The sequence below is a fragment of the Pseudomassariella vexata genome (genome assembly GCF_002105095.1).
Source record: "Pseudomassariella vexata strain CBS 129021 chromosome Unknown BCR38scaffold_2, whole genome shotgun sequence".
Lineage (NCBI taxonomy): Eukaryota > Fungi > Ascomycota > Sordariomycetes > Amphisphaeriales > Pseudomassariaceae > Pseudomassariella > Pseudomassariella vexata.
Genome location: NW_024467957.1, coordinates 3560772 through 3574014, shown reverse-complemented (window position 1 = coordinate 3574014; position 13243 = coordinate 3560772). Strand labels below are relative to the sequence as shown.

General features: G+C 49.6%; 3 protein-coding genes across 3 annotated transcripts; 2 read left to right on the top strand and 1 right to left on the bottom strand.

Moving 5' to 3' along the window:
• Positions 1–595: 595 nt before the first annotated feature.
• Positions 596–3120, top strand: BCR38DRAFT_504073 (uncharacterized protein; the record flags this gene model as incomplete). The annotated part of the gene is made up of 4 exons (XM_040864892.1): positions 596–731; positions 823–1006; positions 1104–2545; positions 2665–3120. Exons 1-4 carry the CDS (start codon positions 687–689, stop codon positions 3118–3120), a joined length of 2127 nt encoding a protein of 708 aa, XP_040720437.1. The 5' UTR covers positions 596–686.
• Positions 3121–4073: 953 nt separating this feature from the next.
• BCR38DRAFT_422219 (uncharacterized protein) lies at positions 4074–5057 on the top strand. The gene has a single exon (XM_040859500.1). It carries the CDS (start codon positions 4455–4457, stop codon positions 5028–5030), a length of 576 nt encoding a protein of 191 aa, XP_040720436.1. The 5' UTR covers positions 4074–4454; the 3' UTR covers positions 5031–5057.
• A 5275-nt stretch (positions 5058–10332) lies between these two features.
• On the bottom strand, positions 10333–10803 carry BCR38DRAFT_333230 (kinase-like domain-containing protein; the record flags this gene model as incomplete). Its single annotated transcript, XM_040855203.1, has 1 exon — positions 10333–10803. A coding segment is annotated over one exon (471 nt), but the record flags the coding sequence as incomplete, so codon positions are not given.
• Positions 10804–13243: the final 2440 nt, after the last annotated feature.

Genomic DNA, 13243 nt, shown 5'->3' with positions numbered 1-13243 from the left:
AGCATCAAGCTTGGGGCGTTTCTTTGTTGGCCCGAACCGCAGGTGAGATATCACATTTCGGCCTCGCCATGAGAGGATGCTTCAGTGTTATGACGCCAATGCCCTCTAGCCCACAGCTCCTGACACAGGAACGTCAAAGCGAGAGCGTGCCTGACTGACCACTTTTTGTATAGGTGTCCCACGCCCTACGATCAGGTCTTGCGAGAGTGGCGAACAGCACCCGAGACTCGGGTTACCAGGGTCAATAAGAGACGTACCTCTACGAACCGCACTGTCCAAAGTTCCAAACTTGGTGGGAGAAAGAGAAGCTCTCCTATTAATTTCGCCTGGGAGTCTCTGATCTTCTGCTGGAATCAAGCATTTTCATCTCTCGGCTCAATTTTTGTTTCTGCTTCACCACCCTTAGGGACGCCATCGGTCCATCTGAGTCGATTGTTTCACCCCCAGAAGCAAATCTTGGATCACCACCCATTTATTCGGCCAAAAAGCAACCCCTCCGAGTGAGACTGCCTTGAGCTTTGGGCGAAGTTTTTCCCCGTCTGCCAAAAGTCGTCTTTCTGCACTTTCACTCGCAGCGTTCCTTCGTTGCCTGTAGTACTGCTCCCGAAACTGGTGTTTCCTGTTGGCCGTTGGTTCAGAAACCCTTCCAACATCTCATATTCTCTCGACAGAGAGAGGTAGCTTGAATGTCTGCTGTCAAGTTCGCCTATCAACCTTACAAGCTGTTCGAGGTGGGTAAATGTCCGCTGCCATGAGTAGCACACGACTGCCACACCTACGGGGTCGGTTTCGGAAAGACGTGCTTACTGACATGCATCACAGCCTCCGTTCCACCCCGAGAGGCCAATCATCGTCGACGCTGACTCGATTGACTCGCCGGAGACAGTGACCCTCCGGTACGAGGAGGAGGCCGCAGCAAGAGCGAACGGTGGATGCCTTCGGGGGGACTCCCCGCCTGGTTTCCTGCCCAAGTCATATTTGAAGCCGCAACCGCCCCAAATGCATGGTAAGTAGTAAAAGTGCCCATTTTCTCGCAGTGCAGAAGAAATTTGCTGCAACTTACTCGGCCGACGACGAGTTCTGACAAACCACTCATTTCCTAGCCTTCGAATCTTCGAGATCATACCAGGATCCTCAGTACCAGTATTCCGCACCGTCATTTCCCGCACACCAGCCTGAAAATGGTGCTGCCCAGCTCAACCAGATGGCCTTTGCGGCCAACAGTTCGGCCAGCCAGTACATGGCGCCAGCAAGTGTCGAGCCAACTTTGATCTCGTATCAGCCATCTGCAACAAGAGTCACCATAAAGATTACAGCTCCATATGACTTGATTGGGGTTACCAGCCACTTCTTCCTCGCCTTCGGACAACAGAGATGCCCAGCGCACGCCATTAGGGACACACATGATACGACTGGCTATGGCTATGTAGTCAGCGGAGACGTGCCATCATTCGAGGACACCAGGAGCCCCAGTACCAACGTGCCTTTATCATTGCTCGTCGAAACCCATGATGCACAGCCTTTCGCGACGATTGCAGTGGGCACGTTTACATATCATGACACTCAAGTTGGGTCAGTAGGGACCCCAAGCGAAGATGTCACGCGCAAAATATCGCAGTCACCTGAGCAGAGACAGAGCCCTCCCAAACAGGAAGAGCACCAACATCCACCGGACCACTTGTCAGAGACAGCTACAAATACTTATGGCTACCATCCCGAGGGCCAGCAAGAAACATCCTCTACGTATGATGCTGCTTACCCGAACAACAACAACAACAACAATAACATGATTGGAACTTACCATCGCACCTATTCGTCCGATTACCGACACATCCCGCCACCACCGAAAGCTACTCATTCGTCCACATGGAGTCAAAGCCCATACGGCCCGTCCACCAGCTCATTGCGCAGCCCAGCCCTGAGCCACTCTCATGCCTCGATCACCCGCCCAACCATCACATCGCTGCCGGCACCCATGCATAATTCAACATTACTGGTGCGGACCAGCACACTCCAGTCACAATCGCCAAACTCAGGCCAGTACAACCCATACCAGCTGTTTCCCCAAAAGGCGCAGTTGAAGATCAATGGAGATCTGGAATCGATGGCAAACGGGTGGAGTAAAGAAGAGTGGGAGAACCGGCGGCGCATCGTGCTGTTCACAAAGAAATTGCAGGGGAGTGTGGTGACTACCAGCTTCCGGCCGGTTAGCGTCAACGAGCGACCATCCCACAGTATTTGCATCAGCTGCATCTGGTGGGCCGAGAAGGGGGAATGCTACGTGACGAGCGTCGACACAATCCACCTACTGGAGCAGTTGGTCGCAGCGCCCTCCCGGTTCACGGTCGAGGAGAAGAACCGCATACGACGAAACCTCGAAGGATTCCGACCCCTTACAGTAAGCAAAGCCAAGGCCGACAGTGAAGAATTCTTCAAGATCATCATGGCTTTTCCCAACCCGAAGCCGAGGAACATTGAGAAAGATGTGAAGGTGTTCCCATGGAAGATTCTGGCACAGGCTCTGAAAAAGATTATCTCTAAATACGTGAGTGGTTTGGCTTTTGCTTTTCTCTTTTTTTCCTCCTTTTGTTTCCCTCTTGTCTCTTATTATTTTACGTGTTCACTCTTGATATACATGGTTTCCTAAGCTAACTTGATGATTAGTCGGCGTCACCATCAACACATCCCGTCGGGCCCGCATTACTCACCCCAATCAGCAGCACAAGCCCCGGGCTTTACCCGCCACCACACACGCCAAATGTGCCTGACAACTACTCTCACCATGATGCTCACAGCATCGCTTCACCACGCTCTCTGTCAGGGGCTTCGTCCACCTGGGCCACAGGCGGGTACTCAGGTCGATCCTTGTGCCCAGACCTGAAATCAACGTCACCCACCGTAGGGACAATTCGCATGCCAAGTCTGTCGTCGTATGGAGCTTTGGACACAAGAAACTCTGCACATTACGGGTTACCGCCGCAGCCGCAAGGACGATGGGACACGGCAGCAGTCACAAGTGGATATATCGACGCGGCTGGCGTGCCCGCATACACAAATCACCAGCACCAGAGTCAGGTGTACGGCACGGGCGCATATGGCGATGCTGGACAGCGAGCATGATGATGTTGGAGGGGGGGAAAAAGCAAGGCAGGAAGTCGAGGTTGGAGCTGTTGTGGGTCTGGACTCTGGCGTACAATAGCGTGTGTGTCAAGATTCAACGGCGCGCATGGCTTGGAAGGTCGAACTCAACTCAACGGCTCCTTAGGGCATGGTGGCGTCTTCCTACGAGCGCGCTATGCCTGAGGTTCCATGGTTTGACTCGGCGTTCAACGCAGCCCTACTAGACGACACGACCGTTTTCGGTGAAAGTGTGTATTCGTGATGGAGTTATCTCGACGAGATCCACTCACAAGGTTCCATGTGAAGATAGGATCGGATGGTAGTGGCTCGTGATAGGTCAGGTGTTGGGCTGCAGACCAATCAAGGATCGAGGCCCAACTCCATCAGTCCATCCCACCATGCGACTAGTCCTCAGTACTATCTCGCACCCCTGCGAGACCCTCACCCCCATCGAAGTTCAACCTATATCATTCCTCGACGACCCAGCCGCCAGAAAACCTCCTGACCTCGAATCATCATGCAACTACCCGGGCAACATCTTTTTTTTTTCTTTATCTGTTTTGCGCGGGCGCGGGCCGGGGCTTGTTTGGTTCTGGCGCAGCATTCGTTCACCCACCTGCACCTGCAACCATGGTCTCACACATATGTTGTGGGGTGTACCAAGATGCAATACTACCCTGTTTCTTAGCCGCCTTCTCTTATGCCGGATCCTCGATGCTGATCGCGCCACGGGGGCTTCACCATTGGTGGCGTCAGCTTCTAGTATGCACAACTGGCTCGGTCGGACGCGCGCCGCAGTTTGCATGACGCATGTCATCTGCGTCACCCGTCCCAACCCTTGTCCGGTCATTCTCAGCTTGGTTTTTTATTTCTACCTCCGAGGAGGTAGTGCGGGCTGCAGCAGCACACTGGACTTGAATATGACTGCCGCTTCCCGACCTGTCGACCGCAATGTCCACTCCTAGTACAACGTTTCGACATGTTTGTTTATTCCTCGCGGCTCCACACACCTATCCCACCTGGTCGGCTCATGAGGATTAGGAGTCATCTGCTGATACGAAAAAGGCATGTCACGTCAGCCGACCTCTAACTCCAACCCCCTCGGAATTTCACTCTATGTCTGGGGGGTGCCGTGTGCACGGCACAGGAATGTCCAAGTGGTTGCCTCGTATCTTTATCGATACGACGAGGTCATCTGCTCGTACATCACCCGCACCGCATCGTGTCCGCGGCAAATCTGGAGTCCATTTCTCTGAGTCTCGTGCTACATTACGCGTCGGGTCTTTCATGTTTGCATCATCTCTCTTTGGGTTTCTTTGCTTTTCTTTTCTGATATGATTTGGTTGCATCTGGGCACTGCAACTGCTTCTACATGGTTGTTGCATATGTTTGTCTACTTCGATGGACTGGAAGTTGTACTCTGTGTGGGCGTAAGAGTATGTGGGTGTGTGGGCCCTGGTGATTGGCGGTTTGTGACGGCGAATGGTGTTGCGAGGACCCCGAATCTTGTACTGGAGGAAGAAGAACGTTACATGGGTGTGGCGAATCGGAGGACTTCGGGGAGCCGCTGTTTGTTTGTTTGTCTATTTGAAGGTGAAACGGACATGGATGAACGATTGGTTGGTTGGTTTGGTACTGGTAAACAGGAAAGGTTAGCATTATACCCCCCTCTTGCCTTTGCGCCCTCTTGCGAACAAGTTGTCGTCTTGGCTTGGCTGTTGCGATGCATACGGAATGGAATTATACACTACATTACACTACACGGCTGGGCTTTAGGTTGGGATAGAGAGGGGATAACTGGACTGGACCGGTTGAGTCTTGGGGGTTTGATCGCATGGGATGGAAGACTAGAAACAGATACAGATAGAGCTGTCGGTTTGGGGCGTTGGGATCAGACACATGTACCTTAGATAATTATAATACCCTTTTCATGGTCGGGCGATTTTGTGAACGCAAGTGAACTTCATTTGACAATCCTGATTTGCGTTGTGGGGGGAAAAGAGGAAAAGGGATATATTGGTCTGTATTGTACGAATGTTTACTCCCTTCTCTTCCCTTCATTTTACGTACCAAACTAGCCACGATAACCCTGTCAGGACAGATTGTCGTCGAAATAAGCTCAACACTTTCAAGGGTGAACCGAGCTGTGACATGACTGCGTAAATAGCAAAGTTTACGTGAGCGCCACTTAACTCCGCATTCGCCTTTCCGCGCTCCACACATATCGCAAACTCTGGACAGATACTCCCGTCTGCTCTCATCGACCTGCTCACCGCAACTCGTCATTGTCTTGAACCAACTTTGAAAAGCAACCCAAGTTCGACCCAATACGCCCGCGTAACTACTCCACCGACCTATCAACTAACTCTCCTTTAACGAATCATACTCTATCAGGAACTTCATCATTCCTCTACCATGAAAATGGCAGGACAAACCAATCCTACCAAGCCTAAAGCTATCGACATCGGCTGCTTCGATCGAGACCAATGGCGGTGGTACGCTGTCTTTTTCGTGTTGGGAGCCTCTATGATGTGGATGGCGTTTGTGATTCAGGAGAATTTGAGATGGAGGCGGAAGTTGAAGGAGGGTGATGAGTCTCGGGGTAGCATTTCAGCATGATTGGAGATGATATGCGATGGAATGATGATGAGTCTATTGGGAGTTGGTGCAAGGGGCAGTACAATGTCCACAGCTTTCAAGCCTACATATGTTCCATCTATCTACTCAAGCCAGCAGAAATCCTGATAGAACTGACTTTGAAAATTTGATAAGATCGGGTTAAACTTGCCATTAATATGCCGCGAGTTGGATATTCTAGGTATAATAGAGGAGTTGTGTTGCAGATTCCATGCAAGACTCGGTCAATTTATGAGATGTGGCTCCTCAGTTGTGCCGTTTGAATGGGTATAAAATCAAGACTTAGTAAAGAATCGGCTACGAACCAGGATAGAGATGATAACGTTGGAAACAAACAGCCCATATGCCAGATAAACACCTAATAAACAAGGGTCTCGTATCTTTTCCTTTCTTCGTGCCTTCCGACTTTCCATTTTCCCTTGTTATTGATTCCGATACGTCTCACTCCCCACCCAACAACACGACTCCCTCAAAGTATGTCACATTCCCAGTAACCGTCTTGGTCCGGTAAAACGCGAACTCATGCGCCGCAGGGTCTGCTGGGCTGTACGCTGGCGCAGCCAAGCCGCCGCTAAACAGGGAGATAAGCCATAGGATTAACCAGATGATCGTGGCCGCGATGCCTCCAAGCAGGAGGAAGAAAGGCGCACTGGGAGGGATCTTCCCTTGGCATATATTGTGCAGGTGCTCTTTCCAGGTGAGCTTCTTCATTTCGTCTTCGTCTCCGTCTGGATCCTCTGTTAGGTCCTCGACTTTATCCTCAGTTGAACCTCGAGAGGATGGAGAAGATTGACGTCTCTGCCTTGGGAGAAGATCCTCGACTTTGATTTTGGTATCAGCTAGTGGCGCTAGCTCTTGGTGTTCTAGGTCCCGAGTCGAATCGTCAGTTGAATTGTGTGCGAAGGGGAAAGACAACTCCGGGCGACGTTCCTCTTCAACGCTAGTATAGGAATCGGCAATTGAATTTAGGTCAGTGTGTGCTGAGTTCCGAGTTGAGTCTGTCGCCTCTGAGCCAGCGCCGTCCAAGTAGAGACCTTCTGAGGCAGCTTCTGAGGCAATGTTTGCCGAGGAAATATGTTCCGAGACAAGGTTTTCTCCCGAGAAAAGATCTACCCTGAGCTTTGCATCACGCTCCATGTCCGATGGTGATAAAGGTCGGCTGTTTTTGTTTTCCGTTTCGACATGGGCCGTTTCCGGTTCTTCCAGTTCCGAGCTTTCATTGTCTTTGTTATCTTCACTGAAAATATCTGTCTTTGTGATCTCTTCGTCAGCTTCCGAATCCGTACTCTCATTATCTAGCATTTCGTCATCGTCCATTTCCGACTCTTCGCTCTCTTCGTTCAGTATTTCGTCGTCATCATCGACTTCTGACTCCTCAATTTCTTCATTTTGTGATTCGTCATCGGCCAAATCCGGCTGCTCAATCTCTTGTTCGTCCTGTGCCCCTATTGTGGCCATTTCCGGTTGAGTTTCGTCTTCATTGTTAACTTCGACCTTGGCCATTTCTGTCACTGAGTTCTCCTCAGTCGGAATTTCGAGATTGTTAGTTGTGAGGTCAGGACTCGCTTCAGCGGGGGGTTCGAAATTGATCGGTTTTGATTTAGGACTAAGTTTCCTTGCTATCTTCGTAAAGAAAGTCGATTTAGGGGTCTCTTTGGCCGAAATTCCGTCATATTCCGTCGGTTTGTAATCCTCTTTAGTTGTACCTTCGATAGTTGCCGTAGGCTGGGGGCTTTCGTTAGTCGGACCTTCATTATTATCCATGATTTTGGTTTCATCTCCAGCTGTAACCTCGATGTTGGTCACCGATTTGGGGCTCTCGTGGGACTTAGTTTTCAAACCAGACGTGCTGCGTTGAATCTCCTGAGTGGCACTTTCTTCAGTCGGTGTTGCGATATAGGACATCATCTTGAAGCTCTCCTCAGGGATGATTTTGATATTGGCCGTTTGTTTCGGACTCTCTTCGTCATAACTGGTTTTCACCTGCGACTCCGGTTTGTGGCTCCCATTGGCTAGAGTGCCGACGTTGGCCTTTCCACGTTGAGGTTCATGTTTGGGGCTCGTATCAATTAAACCTTCCATTTTGGCCTTCTCAAGTCGAGATTCTGGTTTGGGCCTCTCCTTAGTCTGAACTTGAATATCGTCTGTTTTTGATGCAAAATGAAGTTTTAAACTCGAAATCTCAATACTGTCCATGGAAGGTCGAGGTCCGAAGTGAAAGCTCTCTCTGGTCGAAGCCTTGCCATCATCTACTCTTGGTTTGTGACACTCTTTGGCTTTCATCTTGAGCTTGCCCCTTGTTGTATACCCTGTCTCGTCATTCGCATTAACTGGCTCTCGTCTCTGGGTCTCAGGAATCGCCTTGCCCTGTTCCTGTCTTTTACCGTCTCTGGCCTTACTATGCTGAGGAGTTGGAGGTAGCTCTAGAGGTTTTCTACTCCGTTGAATGGGATCCTGCACGTTACTTTTCTTGGGTTCTGATTCTTGGTGCCCACCGAGGTTGTCTGCCGGTCTTCTGTTGTCCACGATCGACCTTTGTCCAGATGTCTCACTTGGTAAAGGAGGCTGATGCGTTCTGTTGCTTGCGATTGAGCCTGTACTCTCCCCGTCCTGAATCTGGGTACTTGTCTTCTTCGTCGGCGCTGAAAATTGAGGTAGCGAATTCCTTCTTAATGGAGATTCCCTGGCTGATGTGGTCAATGGTGTCTGGGGTTGGCTATCGGGGTGAATCCTTCTTTGTGCTAAGAGTAAAGGTGGCACTTGATGTCTGAGTGGCGATTCCGTTATCTCTCCGTCCTGGTTAACGGTATGCCCGCCTCTCATCGCGTCTGCTCCACTTTGCACTTGAAGTGACGGTAGATAATGTTTTGCCGGTTCTCGCACCCCCGGGCCATGAACTGTTGGGGCATCAGGCCTTCTTGATGGTCGAGGTGGAGGCGCCAACATTGTTGATTCCGCCCTTACTAGTACTGGGCCCTCAGTTTTATCGTTACCTAAATCCGATTTGATATTCATACCGTAGCCGGCACGATAGTATTCTCCAACCAAAGTTTGGAGCCCGATCCTTCCAGGTAGTTTTGAGCTGTCAGTCTGACTATCCTTCATATCCGCTTGCATCCCCGGATTAAAGCCAGGTCGAAGGCTGCCTCTGAGCGGATCATGGCCTTCAACCCTCCTTCGTTCTCCGCTATTAGACAGACTTTGTGGGTTTGGCAAATCGAAATAATCACGAATATCGACGTCGGTCCTATTCGAGTCCGGGCTATGAAGCTCATGATCGCGAGTCGCAGACTCGGCGTTCAAGTTAGAGTTGCCTTCAGTAACATTTCGGGCCAGATTTCTGGGATCCATCTCTATATGCTCAGGAATCTTGGGGCTATGGCAGCGTTCGTCCGAATCCCTGTTCGTTCGAAGATCGGCATCAGTAGTATATCTTGCCGCACGATGGCGATGATCGATCCTCTCTTCTCCTAGGGTCTGAGGCTCATCACGGCGAGTCTCCTGACCCATACACGAACTAGGACTGGCTTGATCAGTGTCCCTGGTCGACAGATTTCCCACTCGTCTAAGGCACCTTGGGGATCGTCCGTGGCACGTTGGTGAGTGGATGCCTTGGGTGGCTTGGCTAGTGGTTATGCTCGGAAGATTGGGATCCACCCTTCCTGGTCTTCGAGTCGGAGGCTCAATCTCGCCTACTACCGCTTCAGCTGTCAAATTTGATACCCTTATTTCCTGCTTGCGCGTGCTTGATTTGCGTCGTGACCCAGATCTTCCCGCAAACCACGCATGTTGCGCGACTTTGTGTGAAGGAATTCTTGCTGCCTCTTTGTATCTGAGCATATTTGTGAAGAAGTCGACAAGTAAGTTGACCTCCTCTTTTGCATCCTTACCAACACCCTCCAATTTAAGTGTCTGGTCCACCTGCATATACATCACACTGAAGCCCGGGCCGAAAGAGCATTCTCTCGCAATTTGTTCAACTTTCCGATCGATCTCGTTTTGTTCCAGCTTCAGGGGATAGTGAGAGATATCATGTGTTGTGACGAGGGCGGCGTGGAGGAACTCCCGACCCTCAGCGGTTTTGGTCGTCCGCTTTCCATCTTTGAATACGAATTTGGTTTTGCTATACATTTTCGGCAGGGGTTCTTGCAGGAGTTCCTGGAGGCGAGAGATAAACCCAAAGTGGGTTCTATCGAGTAGCGGATGCGTGAGCATAAGGCTGCCGACCATACAGGCAAACGACCAAAAGTCTGCCCGCGAACCCGCACGGCACAGGAAGTAACACTCGGGCGATGCGTATCCAACGGGGGGCATTCGTTCCTGGTAGGCCTTTCCTGTGTCTTTATCGAGGAAACAAACGTTGCTGAAGTCGGTGATGGCAACTTTATCCTTGATTGCGAACCGTGAGAGATCGATACCTTGAAGCAGATAACGGGGCTTTCGGCCTTGTCGGTCTGGCTCGCCAACATCACGATTCTTTTCCGGCGTTCCGATCCTTTCTCTCATTCGCTCTTCGCTCAAGGTGTCAATATCTTCGTCCAATTGCATCAGTATGCTAGCCTCTCTAATATCATTGTGGCAGATATGGCAACTGCGAAGAAACGCAATTCCCTTGGCCACCTGAAAAAGTAATTCCTTGGCAAGGGGCAAATTATTCGTCTTTTCAATAGCATAGCGTATCGAAGGTCCCAAAAGGGGCATTGTCAAGCACAAATGCCTACCGTTGGGGCCTTCGATCCAGAAGTGGTTGGTTGGAGTGACGACGTGGGTTTTTCGGGTGTCCATGTCTTTGAGCTCTATGAGGGCGCGTAGCTCCGGTGGATATTGCTTTTTCGCTATGCCCCTCAACTTCCTCAACCTGGAGTCGCGCGCGCTTACGACTTTCACGGCGCACCACACATTATCTAGGGCGTTGCGGCATAACCACACAGTGCTCGTGGTTCCATGCCCGATTTTGTCAAAGACGAGGAGTTCTGGGTCCGTGGGTTGCTCTCCGCGAAGCGTGTCTCCGATGTGCAGTGGGTGGAAGCCCCTATCTCTGTACATGTCTATACTTTCGGTGTCTCCGAATCTGAAATATTCAGGGGCCCTGGAACCAGCGCGTCCTGGCTTCTGGACACTGTAACGTGACATATTGGTGACCTGTAACCGGAGGTTTGCCTTGACTACCCGTGCAACTCGTCCGGGTCTTGGTCGAGCGGTAAGGGCTTGGTTGAGAGATAAGTTCAATATTCTGCTCGCAAAGGCGGTTCAATCTTTTCATGCTGAGTAGATAAAAACGGTCTGGTGCCAGCAAGAGGCCTTTGTCTCATAATGACGAAACTTGCCTATTTTAATCGACCCTACTGCAGCACAATGGAAACGGCAACTAATACGACTGAAAACGGTATTTTGTGTAGGATTCCGATTTGCTGGCATTTTCAGTACATCATTGTTTGGGTTGTACAAGTATAAAAACGGCCTACGGGGACCCCAGTAAATACATACGTGTCGGACTTCCGGCTCTTCAACCTTAATACTGGCATAGCCGCTAGCATGCTGAAACGTCATTAGGGTTGGACCTTCATTAACATCTCTTGAGTCAGTATCTCTCGAATAGGGACCGCTTATCGCTACTATTTTAATTAGATGCCTCTCTTTTGGTATAGCTGGGGTCCAACAACACACGTGCCTGCCCCAACACCTGAGGCCACTAAGTTTCCGCGGTTTGCCATTATTTTTTGTTATTTTAATGTCGGCATGGTTGTTTTGAGTCGCTAAAATTGTCTAACGTGTCCAGTACGGGGACGATTGTTAGTGTACTGCAAAATCAAATGACCACTGTTGCTCAACATGAACATATACTTATCACAACAATGCCACGTAGTATGAGAACTCATGTCCATGCTAAGCGGATTGGGAGTTGTAATCTGCTGAGTAATGGAAATAGTATCATGCGTTATTAGGTTACCGGCCAGTGATGATTTACCTCATGTCAAATTAGTTCCAATAGTCCATGGCGAGACTAAGCAAATACTGTTGTGGCGTGCCCTAGTCACACCGACTGTTGTGCATGGTACAACAGCCATTGGACCAACTGCCCATAGGTATGCATAGCTGCAGATTTCTACTGTTAGTCCCATAATCATCACCAATACAGCTCTCATGCCAAGATTATAAGTTGTCATGTGCGTGCAAAACTTCAACACCAGAAAACACTCACCTAGCTACATAGTATAGATTATGGACGACGCCTCACGCGGTAGTTCCGTACTCAAAACAGATTATGTACAGAGTCATCTTCATCAAGATTGGACACCTTATCATGTGGCGCGTGTGTAGCCACAGCTAAGCTAGAGGTGGTGCTAGACTTAGCACTAGATTAGATTAGTTTTACTCAACACAACTCTACATCTCACTGTGCGCCCCAACATATCTTATGTTGCCCTCGTGCTCAGGGGTAACAACTCGCTCAAACTCGAACAAGAGAAATGGTATCAGGTTCAAAAAAAGTCGTAATCCCGGGTTCCAGCAATGATAATTACTGAACTTGATTTATACCAGTAGGAAATGGCATCTATTTGAAGCTGTCTCTATACACCTCTGTATCACACGTAGAATGAAGGTGGCCATCAGGGCTTTAAGTACAGAACCATTGGCGGTCCAACCCTATTAAGGTTTTTCAAACCCGCCACGGAAGTCCGACAAAAATCAAGCGCCCTCATGTGACGTTCAAATATTGTCGTGGTGTATGAAGTGCGGTACAATCTTGGTCAGGCGCACGGGAAGTGCCAATGAAGCCATGTCGCAGTACCAGAATCAGTAGACAAAAAATGAGTTTCATGCACCATCGCCCCGACAGATGTTCTAACTGCTCTCGCCATCACTTGCCAAACATGGCTGGGAAGGGCCAGTGCCCTCCAACGCATCTAAAATACTGGCTGCTGCTGAAGAGTTTGGTCTGGTCTATATGATTTCTTCATCGTTCTCTCCATGGTGCGCCAAGCTCAAATCTCAACGCCGTGCCAGATTTTCCTCACGAGTCCCAGGCCGTCGCCTTGATCACAGGAATCAGTCTGATCAAGATCCTAGTCCATTTGGTGCTGGGAAAGCAGTATAAACGTTCTTTCAAGTTCATCATATGTGCTAGATAACCCCAAGTGTAACCTATTTATTCCTAGTTTGCTTCTGAATCTCGAAATGCCGGCTTCATCGTCGTCTTCACCATTATCAGGGGAGGACCCCTGATCTTGGAATGCGATTAATTTCCTAGATTTAGGTGTGGAGAAAACATACAAACCCAATTATATTTCGCGAAATGTTTCCAAAACTACAGGGGTACTAAATGGGTGTAAGTTTTCCAAATACTTACATGGGATCGGCTTCTGACGATTAGCAGCCATCAACATTCTTACCGATCTCATTTTCGTTTTACTGCTAATTACCCTTGGACTTGTACTCAAGCATGAAATGCATACTTGTCTGTATTCTTAGTCTTGGTGAACTG

Coding starts and splice junctions, on each gene's coding strand:
- BCR38DRAFT_422219 (XM_040859500.1), top strand. CDS start 4,455: ATGATTTGGTTGCATCTGGGCACTGCAACTGCTTCTACATGGTTGTTG.